The sequence below is a fragment of the Marmota monax genome, unplaced genomic scaffold (genome assembly GCF_021218885.2).
Source record: "Marmota monax isolate L192 unplaced genomic scaffold, Marmota_monax_Labrador192_F-V1.1 WCK01_AAM20220418_F8-fsc00079, whole genome shotgun sequence".
NCBI lineage: Eukaryota > Metazoa > Chordata > Mammalia > Rodentia > Sciuridae > Marmota > Marmota monax.
In genome coordinates this window covers 1914398-1930198 of record NW_026694099.1, presented here as the reverse complement: position 1 = coordinate 1930198, position 15801 = coordinate 1914398, and the positions used below count along the sequence as shown (strand labels likewise).

General features: G+C 42.0%; 1 protein-coding gene across 1 annotated transcript; it reads right to left on the bottom strand.

Moving 5' to 3' along the window:
• Positions 1–1899: 1899 nt before the first annotated feature.
• On the bottom strand, positions 1900–9685 carry LOC124107348 (dehydrogenase/reductase SDR family member 2, mitochondrial-like). The gene is made up of 8 exons (XM_046465293.1): positions 9510–9685; positions 8635–8812; positions 8027–8128; positions 7275–7345; positions 3033–3084; positions 2559–2715; positions 2266–2311; positions 1900–2011 (listed from the first exon to the last, which is right to left on the bottom strand). Exons 1-8 carry the CDS (start codon positions 9647–9649, stop codon positions 1900–1902), a joined length of 858 nt encoding a protein of 285 aa, XP_046321249.1. The 5' UTR covers positions 9650–9685.
• Between the last annotated feature and the right edge of the window lie 6116 nt (positions 9686–15801).

Below are 15801 nucleotides of genomic sequence, written 5' to 3'. Positions count from 1 at the left end.
AGGTGGAGATAAACATGACCTGTCTGAAGGTTTCAAGGCTTGTCATCAAGAAGAGAGAACTGACTTTCTCAGTTGTACTGAATGGTGCACATCCATAGGCTACTGGTGTGTATACCTCTCTAGGGTTACCTCTTCCTTGGCTTCTAAGTATTTGGTACCTTTTTGCTTAAGAATCAAAATAACCTTGGATAGGGTTTGATGTTGATTATTTATCTACATTTTCATTTTCCTTCATTCCTTTTCAAATACAACATTCACTTACTTCAACTTTAAGCAACAACCACTCTGACTTCTCACTCTTTGGGCCCGATTCTAGCTGTATGTGTTTATTACAAATAATTGAGAGATTATTCTCTCAACTGAATGAGTATTAATTAATCATTGTGTCACCTCAATGAGACTTTGTGCTTTTAGTCTTTTATAGCAAAAGATAGCAAAAGTTTTATTTGCTCTCTTAGTGTAGATCATCCCAAAGCAGACCTGAGACCAAAATTCAGGTGCAAATGTTTCCTAGGGAGATGAACCAAGAGAGAACAATGAGGGAGAGACAGGCAAGGGAGGAAAGTCAACTAAGGGTGTAGAAGCAGATTTCTGCTGAGGGTGCGTGCCCACTGCTGGGCACTCTGAGAAGTTATATAGAGCGCAACCCAGCACTGTCCCATCAAGGAGCCAGCACTGCAGTGTTGACTCTCCCATCTCCCACCCGTCATTGGTCATGTGTGCTGTGCAGGCAATAACTCCCCCACCCCCCATGCACAGACCATTCTGCAAAGAGAAGGCCCCTAGGGGTTTGAGGGAGGAAGACTTCAATTGTCCACTGAAGATGCTTGTGACTGCAATGTGAGTCAAGGGAATTCAGGCAGGACACTTGCAGGATTTGCCACTGTCCCTGAATTTCAGACTTAAAGGGTCAAATTTCATTGTATGAGAGATAGTCCTTTCTGCTTTGGCACACAACTGTGGAAGGCTGAGTTGTGTGAGTGCAGGTGGACCAGAACTAGCCTAGTAGGATCAGGAGATGCAGAGAGAAGAGGACCCTGAGGGCTGGTCTGTATCCTCAGACTCAGGTTCCACACTGATTCCACTCTATTGTGCAGGCAGACTGGAGTTCAGTTTCTGCTCATGGATTATATGTGTGTACTCAGAGCATTGTCCTTAAATTGACCCTGCCTTGGCTTCTTCAAATGTAGAATCAGGGATTAAAATATCAGGTTCACAGGAATGGTTAGGGGGAAATGCGAGTGAGAGCATTTAGTGCTGAAACAGCCTTTTCCTGCTTCCAGCTCTCTCTCTGCATGACTTTAGCTTACTCTTTTTAGCCAAAACTCACAAGCACACATTTTGTTTTCTGGCAAAGCTAACAATGATTTAGCTGGTGTTTTTTTTTTTTTTTTTTTGTACCTGGGATTGAAATCAGAGGCATTGGACCACTGAGCCACATTCCCAGCCCTATTTTGTATTTTGAGACAGGGTCTCACCTTGCTTTTGTTGAGGCCAGCTTTGAACTTGCAATCCTCTTGTCTCAGTCTCCTGAGCCGCTGGGATTTTAGGCATGTGCTGCAGAACCCAGCTGGTTTTGATGATGGTTTCTTACTACAAGCCCTCCTTCTGATGTCCTTTATTATTTCTGTTTGTGAAGGTTTTGAACCAAAATTTTCACATTTGGAGCACAGGCTTATTATCATTATTATTTTTAAATATCTGCCACTTGATTTTTACTTTATTTATTTATTTTTATGTGGTGCTGAGGATCAAACCCAGGGCCTTGCACTTGCAAGGTGAGTGCTCTACCACTGAGTCACAACCCCAGCCCAGGGTTATTCTTAACAAAGTATTGCTGAATCTGACTCCAGGGCCACATGAAGCTTCGGCCTGAAGAGATGAACTCAAGCTCTGAGGTCAGAGGCGGGGGGAAAAACCGGCTATCACAATGTTCTCGCCGGTGATGTAGCTGGCATCTGGGGAGCACAGGAAGGACACCAGTCCTGCACATTCCTCAGGTTTCCCCACTCTGCATGGAGAGAGGAGATGGGTGAAGCTGGTGACACTTTCCCAGGAGTACTTGACTCACATGCAATACTGAAATCAAGAACTACCCAGGAAGATATGTGGGTGCTGTGTAGGGAACTGTGAGGTCATCACAGGTCTGGGGAAATTGTCAGATCCCCCAAAGTGGAGCGATGGTTTGTGATCTGTTATCTTTTGAGAAGGTTCTGAGGTGATGCTAATTCAGATCTACAAGGGACATTGCCTCACCACACCTACCTCTGCATTCCAAATATTTTCTTCCAATATTCCTCAAAGTCTGGGTCTTCAGTGAGCTAAAGGAAAGGTCAAGGTTAGTGCTGCTCATACAGATGGAGTCCTAGGGTTGTGGAAGGACTTCTGGAGCACTCTTGGTTTGCTCTCTACATATGACTGATTCTGACTCTGCTGCAGAACCCAAAAGCTGTGGACCAGAGCAACAGAGCAAGAGACCTTTCCAAGTCTGAGAGTCCAGGCTCTGTGGGGTATGGCTTACAAGTGAAACGCACCCTAGTGCCCAGTGGTATAGGAACAGAAGCTCTTCTCTGTACTTACCACTTGACTGAAGTCTGTTTTGATAAATCCTGGTACTAGGCAGTTTACCCGAATGTTTTTCGGTGCAAGCTCCACTGCCAGAGTCTTGGTGAGGCCCAGCAGGGCTGTTTTACTGACATTGTAGGCCCCCAGCTTCTGTAGTCAGAAAGGGAAACAGATTAATAGGCTAGAACTGAGGATAAGGATTGTCCCTTGGATTTCCTGAGTTCTGCCCTGGGAATTCACTCCAGTTACACCTCCTGATCGCCAAGTCTGGGAGACAGTGCCTGGAGGAGGTGGCAAGATGTTCCCAAGAAGGCAAGATCAGTGATATAGAGTCATCATGTTTACATGTGAGTAGTCCTGAGGGAGCAGTTGTCAAACATTGGCTACTTCCATGTACCTGATTTTCCAGATATAAAGGAGAAGAGTTTCCTCTTACCCAATTGGGATCTATAGATGGTCATACTTACAGCATGTGGAACATAAGCTGCAACTGAGGAGACCAGGACCACAGAACCTTGTCTGGGAGGACAGAGAGGGTAGAATGTGAGCTGAAGACAGTTATCTTGTGTGTGACCAAGAAGGAGGAGGGTGAGAATAGCCTGGGCCAGGTAGAGGGATTGACCTCCATTTCCTGCAGGTCTTTGATTATGTTCCTCAAACTACATTGCCAGGGAAGCCATCTATGTTTGGATTTTGTTTCTGAAGGAATATTTATGATTATAGATTACAGTTATTGAACAGTAATAGGACTGGCCAAATTTTCTCTCTTTTGAGTTAGTTAAGACATATAATTTTTTAAAAATTGTCAATTTTATTAAACTTCATTCTCTTAATTCCTTTTTTCTGCCTCAAGATCTCTAATGGTGCTTTAAATCTTTATTCCTGATATTGTTTCTGATATTGGTTATTTGCTTTCCTTTTTTCTTGATCAGCTCCCACAGAAATTTGTCAAAGGCATTTGTTTTAAAATATTTTTTGTTTCCTTGGTTCATATATTATATTTTGTCTTTTCCATTGATTTCTGCTCCATATTATTTCCTTTTTGCTTTCTCTGCATTTTCTTCTTCCCCCTGCACATTTAGTTTTGTTTTTTTATTTAACATAGACAATATAATACTCTGCTAACCACTGTTCTTTACAATCCAGAAATAGATACTTTCACTTCTTTCTTTGTAAAGCAGGATTTAAAGGTGTATTTTAAATGCAGCAGTTGAGTTGAGAAACTTTGTATAAAGTGCTATGGTTTATCTGTCCTATTTTGATTTTTTTAATCTTTATTTATTTTATTTTATATGGTGCTGAGACTTGAACCCAGTGTCTCACATGCTAAGCAAGCACTCGGCTCCCTTCTTGATTCCTAGTTTTTCCCAGAATAGTAATTCTCCTAGAACTATTCCTTCCTAGCACTATAAACTCAGTTAACAGAAATGAGAAACTTGGAAAACCTACCATTGTTATCTAATTCAATTTTAAAATTTTGATTTGGTTAAAATTTCTAGCTTAACAATCTTTTTCTTTTAACTGTAATCGCTGATATCCAGGATTAATACCTAGCATTCAATTTTGTGATTTTTTTTAATTCCCCTAGTTCTCTGTTTTATTTTTTTGTCCATTCTCTCTTTTGGACTATTTTTTCCTATTTATTTCTCTCTCTCTATCAGTTTAAAAAATATTTAATATTCAATTGCAATTCTTGTAGATGTTACCTTAGAAAGTAAAACAGGCATGTTTAGCTATCAAAGTTTGAAATTAATATTCTTATCTTGTCTCAAACAACATAAAAATCTTATAACAGCTTATCTCCATTTCTGCCTTTCTGACTTGAATATTATTTTTTGCATGTTTTAATTATTTCAACCCTACAAAACATCATTATTGCTTTTTATAATAGGTGGTTAAGTTTGTTCATATGTTACTGTTTTTTCTGTGCCTTTCTTACTTTTATCTCAGACTTTCCATATGGGATCATTTAGTTCCTTCTGCCTAAAGAATATTATCTAGAACATCCTTTAGTTAATGGTTTTGGTTGTCTGAAAATGTTATATAACTTTGCCCTAATTTTTGAAAGATGCATTTGGTAGGTATAGCAACTATCAATTCTAGGTTGATAATTCTTTTTTTTTTCCCCCAGCATATGGGAAACTCTATTTAAAATGGGTCATGAGGGAGGATAACGAGGATTTTAGCAAGTAGATTAAGAATGAATGGAAACTGAATGAAGTGGATGGAGTTTCCTTCATGAACTACTTTGTCCAAAATGTTAAATAAGACAATCTTTTAATTGCTCAGATGCCATAATTAATAAAATAATAGTAGTAGTATAAATAATGTTTATTATAAGTATTTAAAAATTAATTATACTATGTATATAATAATCTATACTGTATATAATATTTATTTAAAATAATGTCTTTATTATAGTAAATATTCATAAATATACTCTTTATGTGCACTTTGCTTAGTAATTTATGTATTTATCATGTCAATGAATGTTCAAAACAGATCTTCTAAGCATCCTTATTCTTACTTAATAGGTAAGGAAATGAAGGCCCACAGATATTAAATGCCAAGAATGTGTAGCCTCTGACAGGACATGTATCTGAAGGTAGATCTCTGTGATTCTAAAATCCATGCCATCTAACTTCATCACACTAGTGGTTTACAACCAGTTTAGTGAAGTTAGATTCTGCAGACATACCCAGGACAAGTAACAGGGGATTAAGTGGAGGAAAAAATGGGTAAACTCCAGGATCCAAATCCACCTTTCAAACTGCACATCTGTATCTGCTTTTGTCTGTTTTATACATGGGACTCCTATACAGAATATTGTTGTGCTATTAAAAACAGCCTGAAAACCATTGCATTGAGTAGAACCACACTAATTACTGATATTTAGCCATTTGTAATCTACAAAAGTGGTGTTATTAAAAATATGGCTCAGTCTAATAGCACACCGTGCTTGTGTTGGAACTGGAAGGGGCCTTAATAGTCATTATTAGAAGTCCTGGCTGTATTTTACAGAGAAGCAGCCCAGGTCATACTAGGAGCTCAATATGTGCTTGCTGAATTCAGTGGCTGCTCCAAGATTTCAGTAGGGGAGGAACTGAAGGGAAGCAGTCTAGTTGGAAGAGGGGTGTTAAATCTGAAGCCAGATTTACAACATAGGTAGTTAGTGTAGTTAGGTAAATCGGGTCTAATATCAAGTAAAATGAATAAAATGGAGGCCATTATTGGGAATGGATCCAGGAAACCAGAGCAGCACTTGGGGAAATTGAAATGTTAATGTCCCCAAGGCCCAGAGACCATCCCATGGAAATATTAATGAAGCAGCTCTCAGCAAACTTGGAGATGCTAATCCAAAAGCCCAGGCCCTTCCTGCCCAGATTACTCCTTCAGCCCACCTGTCCCCCACCCTTTGGGCTTTCCCACCTACATTCCATCATTGCAAGATAACCGAGAACAAAGGACAGGAATGCGGGAAAGCTGAAAGAAGACCTTAGCTATAAAAGAGGGAAGACCTCTCCCTTCCATGGATTCCACCTTTTGGGTCCCCTTCTTCCTCTGGGAGAAGTCTTTTCTGCTGTCCTTTAATAAAGCCTCTACTTTCCACTCTAAACTTGCCTTGGCATGCTTCTCTGGTGTTATATTTCAGCATTTGGGAAGAAAGGACTGGTCACGGGTAAACAGCAGTAACAAATCTACATCTGCAGAACAGTTAATCCAGATTGAAAAAACCTCCTCTGATATTTTAAGGAGGGAGTGAGGACCATGCTGGTGACTTGACTTTCAGAAGATTCAAGGCTAAGTAGGAGCAGAGGCCTGAGGGACCTATTTCATTACAGGAACAAGACTGGCCCAAGCTGGAAGATTAGAATGGGAATGGCTATAGCACCTTCAGGAGAAGCTGGGATGTAAGGTGAGGCAGACAATGGGAGGCTTGAATGCCTGGGTCTGCAATGCAGTAGGTAAAAAGTAGCTCCCCTAGCTCCCTGAGCAGTCAGCTTGTTCCTGCCTCAGGACAAATGCTGAGCTCCTGAAAAAAATATCTGGAAATATCCCATATCGCCGAGATCATTGAAAAACCAGAGCAGCTGGAGACAGCCCCAGGCCCACCTCACTGGTGAAGATGGAGCTGGCCAGGTAGGCATCTGCCCTTGGTTTTGGGGAGAAGCAGGGAAGAAGACTTTCTAGTTTGGAAATTACAGGGCTCCAGGGAGAGAGAGAGAGAGGATGTGGCTGGTCCAAGAGTTAAGAATTCTGGGAGGAAAGAGTTGAATGGAACTGAGAAGCATGACTGCTCTGATTTCAGGAAGGCCCTGGGGAGCCTCAGGGTCATCAACCTGGACACTTGTGGCCTGAGCTTCTGCAGCCCAAGAGAGGCCACCTCTACTTCTCTGACTTCAGGACTGTTGAGGGGACTCTGGCCCTTCTGTCTGTGGATCCCTTGGCTTCCTTTTAGAAGGACTCTTGCCAGGCTCTCTGACCACTCAAGATAAATTCCCTGGGTACACTAATGGATAGAATGCTTTGCTTTCTTTCAAATCCAGAAGTCTGAAAGATAATCTCTTGCTGTCTCTGTGTTACTGGTTCAGCCAATCCTGTTTCCAAGCAGGAAGGTCTAAGTCAAATCTGGCCCCTCTCACTCTTGCTTCCCCCATCCCTCTTTGATGCCAAGTAATTCTCTCCCTATTCTCTTTCCCCACCCTCACCCCCTGTTCTCCATGTGGGGCAGCAACTGGCTCAACAGCAGGGCTGGGGCCTTCACATTCACACTCAGGATCTGAAATCAGAGCAAATAGGGGTGGGGGAGGGAAGACACAGTCAGTCCACCAATGTCACCACACCTGGAAATATACCATGTTAGTATGTGGGCATGACATCTCTGACAAGGGGAAGCAGGATGGGTGCTGGGCTTCCTGGCATGCATGGAGGTGGGGGCTTCCTGAAGTACAGGAATAAAGAGATCAGGCTGAGGACTTGGGGGGGGGGGCGTTGAAGACCTGGAGTCTTCAGGTCTCTCCTGTCTCCAAGGACACAGTTTTTATCAGGAGCAGAGACACCAGCAGGCGAATCCAGAGAAGGCTGGATTTCAGGATTACAGCCCAGAAGTGCCAGTGTTAAGGACTAAGCATCTCCAGGCAAGGAAGAGAGTCACTCTCTTCTCTGTGCTCTACATTTTTTTTTGGTGACGATTTGGTTTTATGTTGGATACTCCCTGCAGATTGGGAGCTCCTGAACAGAGTGGGCAAGCACCTGCAACTTAGACACATTTCCACCATGTCACAGCTGAAAAAATGGAGGCTCATGGATTCTGGGTACCTGGCCTTCCTCTGTGCCAATGAGCTTGGAGGGTGGATGTGTGGGAACTGAGAACCAGCTCTGGGTGTGTGAGCTCATATGTAGGGAGGGCACTCAGAGGATGAAGTCCCACCCACCCCTCCTTGGTTGCTCCAGACCTCACCTTGTCCCAGACCTGCTCACTGCTCCCCAAGGTACTTCCAACAAAGGGGTTGACCCCTGCTGTGCACACCAGGAAGTCCACACCCCCACAGTGTTTCAGGGCCTGTGGGTGGGAAGGGGACATTGAGGACTAGGGTCAGAGGGTGAAAGACTTTTGCTACAATGGGACTTTATTTCTGTTTAATGTCCCTGGAGTTGTGTCTGGTTCAAATCCAGGAAGGGAAAAACCCTGAGGAGGAAGGACTATTTCCTTTCTTTTAGGAACCAGGTATTGAGCTTCTGGACCAAAAAAAAAAAAGGCGGTGGGGGGAGGGATTTGCCCTGCCCACTTATCCTATGCCTTTTTATGTTCTATTCCCAGGCACGCGGGGCTGTTGATTTCCCAGCACATGTCTCATTCACACCATTTCCTGAAATGTCTCTGTCACCCCTCTGTTTTCCTGATCACGCTAGCTCTGACTTAAAACCAGGGCTTCCTTATCTATAACTTCTTTATTCCTCTCGGATTCTTAGGAGGACCTGGCTGATACTCAACAAGTAGCTGGTCTCCTAGTGTGGATCAGAGAAGCAGAATCCCTGTGTCCCTGACTGTGTTTCTATGCCCCTCACCGTGGCTACCAGTCGCTCCCGGTCTTCAGCTTTCCCCACATGACACACAGTGCCCACCACACTCAGTCCTTCCCTCTGTAGTGTGTCCACAGCCTTGTCCACATTTTGCTGCTTCCGGCTGCTAATGATTACGTGGGCCCCATCCTGGGCCAGACGCCTGGCAATACTGAAGCCAATCCTATAGGCAAAGATGGAAAGGATATGACAATTCACCCTTGGGCTGAGCCCTTTCTTGCTGTATTTCTTATCCTCAAGTTCTAAATGAATCCCCACTCTTAACTCAGAAAAGCTCACCTCATACCTTCCTTGTGGATAGTAAGAGGACCCAAAGTGATAAAGAGGGGTTGCATCTGTCCTGTGTGACCGGACCTCCTATGTACCACATCAGACTTTGGCTTTCCTTTACTGGAACTAGTATTTTGACAATCCATTCCTAGTTCTTCAAGGTTTTGGTTTGCTTTGCAGCTGCAACCTAGAGCTCCTTACCTTAGACCTGTGAATCCACAGGGCTCACAGGCATGCAGCTTGGAGGGATGGGGTTAATAACCCATGGAGTACAATTCTTGACTGATGGGGGTCAGAAGCAAAGGCTGGATGCCCTCTGCCTTTCCCTGATGGGTGCCTCTGAGATCGGTTTCATGTTTTCTCTGAGCATGTGGACCCATCACTCTCTGACCTGTAGCAGACCATCTTGGTAACACAGCCTGCACTGACTTTGTCTCCTTCCTGGATTTTTTCTGCTGTCATTGTTTCTCTTAGGATCTCTTTAGGATTCCCTCCATACTCCTACAAGCACATAAACCCGGTAGGTTTTGCTTTGTGGGGATGAACTCCCGAGACACCCATACCGCCTCAGTTCCCAGAATTGCTCTCACCCATTTGTGGATCCTGTGACCACTGCGACTTTGTTGATCAGTTTGAGACTACTATTGGCCACACTGCTGGTGCTTCTCATGGAGAGCAGAGTTGCACTGGGCAGGAAGTTCTTCCAACCCCAGGTCAGGGGCCCGAACATGGGTATTTCTGTTGTCTTTCCTCTGGTGAGCTTGGTCCAGGGAGGAAGCCCTCTAAAAAGGCAATGACAGTTCCAATAAGTGGATTCAAAAGAGTGAAGTTTACTGGGCAAGAGCTGGGCTGGTCCAGGGTCACCACTAGAAGTCCAGCCTAGAGCCTGCATCTCTAGTCCTTCCAGTGGTTTTATGCACACAGAATTCTCCATATTTACTCTCTCCTCTTTAACTGGATGGTTTCTATTTGTCTGGAATCAAATCCTAACATACACACAGAGGTTCAATAAATATTTATTCATCGAGACTCCCTAGAACAGTTAGTTCACAGGTTGGCTATGGAAGGACCAAGTAAATTAAGTTTCAGATGTGAAAGGGATCTGTAAACTGTAGGGTACTAACATCCAAGTAGCTCACAGCTGCTTCCAGTGATGAGCTTTACCCCTTTTTATCCCCTGTAGGTCTCTCACCTCAAATCATGGGATACACCTCAGTCCCTGCCTGCGGTTTTCTGCTCTGGCTGCTTTTCATCCCATGTTTTCAGCACATGAGGGGAGTCCTTTCAAACCACCACCCCATACTGATTTTTTATATTCTCAAGGTGACTTCTTAATTCCTGTGCTTACTTCTCTTCTAAATTTTATCTCACTAACCCTAAATAACTGTGTTGTGTTTATCACTTCCAGCAGGATGCCCAGTGTCTAGTAACTGCTTATTGGCATTTGTTGAGTGAATGAATAAATGAGCGAAAGAAGATCTGGCTGCAGTGACACAATAGTTTCTTAGGGAACCCACTGGACCGTTGTTAAAATTCCTTAGGGCAGGTCAGATAGCTCACCCAGGCTGTTGGTTGTATCAATCCAGGTTTGGTCTCAAAACATTTATTGTAAGTAAAGTAGCCATTCCTGATTTAAGTGCTCAGGCGCTGGGTGCCATCAGGCTTTGTGTGCAGGGGAAACTTGTGTTTTCCTGATATTTAAGTTACTGACCTTCTGCTCAAATCTCCACAGATCTATGCATGTGAATGTACCATATTTACATAAAACCAATTCTCTTATTTAAGCACTTTGACTTAAGTAAATCTTAAGCAAATATCAGAGCAGATAAGTGTTTTTGAAGTGCTTTTGAAGCAAACCTTAAAGACAAATTCATAATCTTTTTTTTCTCAGAAATTCGACTCCTACAATTCTACTCATTCATTATGGTTCCTTATAACTGACGTTTATTTATTTATTTATTGTTACTGGGGATTGAACTCAGGGGCACTTGACCACTGAGCCACATCTCCAGTCTTATTTTGTATTTTATTTAGAGACAGGATTTCACTGAGTTGCTTGGTGCCTCGCCATTGCTGAGGCTGGTTTTGAACTCATCATCCTCTTATCACCCCCCCCCCCCCTGGATTACAGGCATGTACCTGGCAGGAAGTTTATTCTTAAATCTCTGGGGCTTCAATTTGTCCAAGGACAGAATCATTGTCTCCTTTCCCAAAGCCTGTTCTTTATCTTTTGGGCAAGGAAAAAATTTGCTTGAAAGAAGAAAAAGCTCAGTGTCTGTCTGTCTGTGTCTCCTCTTTCTCTTCTTCTTCTTTTTTCTCCAATTGGTCTCCCTTTATTTTGGAAAAAGACACAGAGCCTAGGAATATACTCATATTTTCATTCATTCGATGGACATTCATTGGGAACCTACTCTGAACTAGCTGCTCAGAATACAAAGAAAATTCTATCCTAATTTTGGTTTTCAAAGAACTCAGTCTGAGCTATGCCTGCAGAAAAAATAAATGATTATAGTACATGTGGTAGGAGCAAAATATCATTAACACAGGTTTCTGAGAGCATAGGGAAGGGAAGGATACCTAACTTAACCTTGGGGTGGGGGTGGGTAGATAAAATATCCCAGGGAATGTGATACCTATGTTGACCCAGGAAAAGGAGCTTCTATTATTGTGCTTTTAAAAAAAGGATACATGTTTATTGTAAAATATTTTTGAATATTTGGAAAATGTTATCAGAAAGTTTAGGGGAAATGTACAAAAGACTTCAAAATGGACCTGACTGTGAAATGGACCTGGTGTCTTCAGTGGTGATCATGGACCTGGATTATGTATCTCACGATGTGACTTCATAAAATATGCTTTCCCCACTTTCCTGAAGAACTTGTATTGAATCTGATAACGTCAAGTGAAAGTTTTATTTGTGGCTTTTATCCAGTGTATCTAGATAAGTCAGGCAGTGTCACTGAACAGATCAGCTTCATCTGTTCAAAGGTGATTTTTCCCTGGCTAATAACACAACCTATGGATGAGTGTTGGAAAGAGCCAGAAAGAATTACATACATCTAAACACCTGGGAAGACTAGTTTCAGCACTGAATGTTTTGTGTCAGTGCTGCTGTTGCTGGGCTCTTGTAGCATGCACCCCCATGTGTGTTCCTTGATAAGAGCCAAGGTGTGGAAAGGTGGGGTGCCTAATGAAAACTGTCAACACACCCCTGCTCCTCTCACAATATATCAGAACTCAGGACATCTCAACACAGGTTAAAACACTTAATTTCTAATACCAGGCTCCCCTCTTAACCAAATTACGTGACAGTTTGAGGTAGACAAGAAGCTCTAAGGCATCCATCACTAAAGAAGGCATCCCACACTGGTACTTAGAAGAATCTTTTGGTTGCCCCTGGCTTTCTTCACTGAGCCAACACACCACTGCAAAAATAAGGGCAGGAAAAGATGGTGACCTTCTTGCTTTTTGAACTTTCCTGACAAAAAGGGGAGTGGGACAGGGCATTTTATATAACTGTAAACATTAGGTGCTTTTTCAAGCAGACCATCTTTAGGAAAAACCACAAATGGACATTGAAGATCTGGAAAGTTGATTTTTTTTTTAAAGAGAAAACTTTATCTAAATCTGTTTTACATGTCATAAAATGTAAGTGTAGATTTCAATGACTTTTTTAGTAACTTCACCAAGTACTGCAGCCAGCACATTAAGTTAGCCTTAGGACATTTTTATTGCTTTAGTAAGATCCCTCATGCCCGTGATGGTTAATCTCTGTTCCTACCTGCTGCTCAAGGAACTTTGATTTACTTTCTGTCTCTACAAATTTCATAAATTTGGCTTTTCTGACCTTTCATACATTTGAGGAAATTGATTTCTTAAAAATCTATATGCCTACCTTTTTCTTAGAAAGGCTTTGTGCAAATATACGTGCAAATATATAGCATTCTCTTGCCCAACGTGTGTGGGATACCTATCTCAGGCATATGAGGTTTGGGGAAGAAGATATGTGTACCATTCTTACCTTGGCCCAGGGCCCCAGTCACTTGTCTGATGTCAAGAAGGAATCTCAGTGATCAGATCAGCTCTCAAGGTTAGTCCGGTCCTTGAGTGCCTTGGCAGCTGCCCCTCTGTTCTGCTCCTTAAATCAGGAATTCATTCCTTACTCCTCCCTCCAGGACACACCCATGAGATCTCCTCTTTCCAGCTTCATATTGTTGAGTCATCAAGGACTGAAGTTCCTATGGTAAGATAAGAAATAATATTCTGTGATTTTGATTTGCATTTACCTGATAACTAGTAACATTGATCAGTTTATATATACCTGTTGGATATTTGTGTATCTTTTTTTTAAAATTTATTTATTGGTTGTTCAAAACATTACAATGATCTTGGCATATCATATTTCATACATTTGATTCAAGGGGGTTATGAATTCTTATTTTTACCACGTGTTCAGATTGCAGGGTCACATTGGTTATACAATCCACGTTTATACATACTGACATACTAGTGTCTGTTGTATTCTGCTGCCTTTCCTATCCCCTTCCTATCCCCTCTCCCCTCCCCTCCCATCATCTCTCTCTATCCCATCTATTGTAATTCATTTCTCTCTTTTTTTCCCTTTCCCCTCACATCCTCTTATATATAATTTTGTATAACAATGAGGGTCTCTTTCCATCTTCCATGAAATTCCCCTTCTCTCTCCCATTCCCTCCCACCTCTCATCCCTGCTTAATGGTAATCTTCTTCTCATGCTCTTCCTCCCTGCTCTGTTTTGAGTTGCCCTCCTTATATCAAAGAAGATATTTAGGCATTTGTTTTTTAGGGATTGGCTAGCTTCACTTAGCATAATTTGCTCTAATGCCATCCATTTCCCTGCAAATGCCATGATTTTGTTATTTTTTAGTGCTGAGTAATATTCCATTGTGTACAAATGCCACATTTTTTTTATGCATTCATCTATTGACGGGCATCTAGGTTGGTTCCACATTCTAGCTATTATGAATTGTGCTGTTATGAACATTGATGTAGCTGTATCCCTATAGTATGGTCTTATTAGGTATTTGGGGAATAGTCTGAGAAGGGGAATAGCTGGGTCAAAAGGTGGTTCCATTCCCAGCTTTCCAAGGAATCTCCATACTGCTTTCCAAATTGGCCGCACCAGTTTGCAGTCCCACCAGCAATGTACAAGTGTACCCTTTTCCCCACATCCTCGTCAGCACTTGTTGTTGTTTGACTTCATAATGGCTGCCATTCTTACTGGAGTGAGATGGTATCTTAGGGTGGTTTTAATTTGCATTTCTCTGATTGCTAGAGATGGTGAGCATTTTTTCATGTACTTGTTGATTGATTGTATGTCCTCCTCTGAGAAGTGTCTGTTCAGGTCCTTGGCCCATTTGTTGATTGGGTTATTTGTTTTCTTATTGTTTAGTTTTTTGAGTTCTTTGTATACTCTGGATATTAGGGCTCTATCTGAAGTGTGAGAAGTAAAAATTTGTTCCCATGATGTAGGCTCCCTATTTACCTCTCTTATTATTTCTCTTGCTGAGAAAAAACTTTTTAGTTTAAGTATGTCCCATTTGTTGATTATTGATTTTAGCTCTTGTGCTATAGTTGTCCTATTAAGGAATTTGGAGCCCGACCCCACGAGATGGAGATTAGAGCCAACTTTTTCTTCTATCAGACGCAGAGTTTCTGGTTTGATCCCTAGCTCCTTGATCCATTTTGAGTTAATTTTTCTGCATGGCGAGAGAAAGGGATTCAGTTTCATTTTGTTGCATATGGATTTCCAGCTTTCCCAGTACCATTTGTTGAAGATGCTATCCTTCCTCCATTGCATGCTTTTAGCACCTTTGTCTAATATAAGGTAGTTGTAATTTTGTGGATTGGTCTCTGTGTCCTCTATTCTGTACCATTGGTCCACCCTCCTGTTTTGGTACCAGTACCATGCTGTTTTTGTTACTATTGCTCTGTAGTATAGTTTAAAGTCTGGTCTCGCTATACCGCCTGATTCACACTTCCTGCTTAGAATTGCTTTTGCTATTCTGGGTCTTTTATTTTTCCAGATGAATTTCATGATTGCTTTATCTATTTCTAAGAGAAATGCCTTTGGGATTTTGATTGGCATTGCATTAAACCTATAGAGTACTTTTGGTAATATCGCCATTTTAATGATGTTAGTTCTGCCTATCCATGAACAGGGTATATCTTTCCATCTTCTAAAGTCGTCTTCTATTTCCCTCTTTAGGGTTCTGTAGTTTTCATTGTATAAGTTTTTCACCTCTTTTGTTAGGTTGATTCCCAAGTATTTTATTTTTTGGGGGGATATTGTGAATGGGGTGGTTGTCCTCATTTCCATATCAGAGGATTTGTCGCAGATATACAGGAATGCCTTTGATTTATGTGTGTTGATTTTATATCCTGCCACTTTGCTGAATTAATTTACTAGCTCTAGAAGTTTCTTAGTAGAACCTTTTGGGTGTTCTAGGTATAGGATCATGTCATCTGCAAATAGTGCTAATTTAAGTTCTTCTTTTCTGCTAAGAGCCAAGTATATGATGCATGGCATTTTTGGTCAAAAGGTGACGCCAGCTAGCCATTGAGATGATATGATTATGTTAAGATTTGCATTCATATGGATATTGGATTCCTGCTGTTCACCTAGGCCGGCTACGGGACTCCTGGAGAGTTCCCATTGGTTGGGGAAGTACAGTAGGAGGGAGTTCCGGGGGAGGAGCGCTCTCTGCGGTTCCGAGAGGAGGCCGCGTGGGTGGAAAAAAGCTTCCCGGGCGGTACCGGACATTGGCGGCAGTTTCAAAAAATAAACTTTGTTCCTGCTTGAGTGGCTCGTGATTTTGTGCCCAGCCAGACTGCGGCAACTGG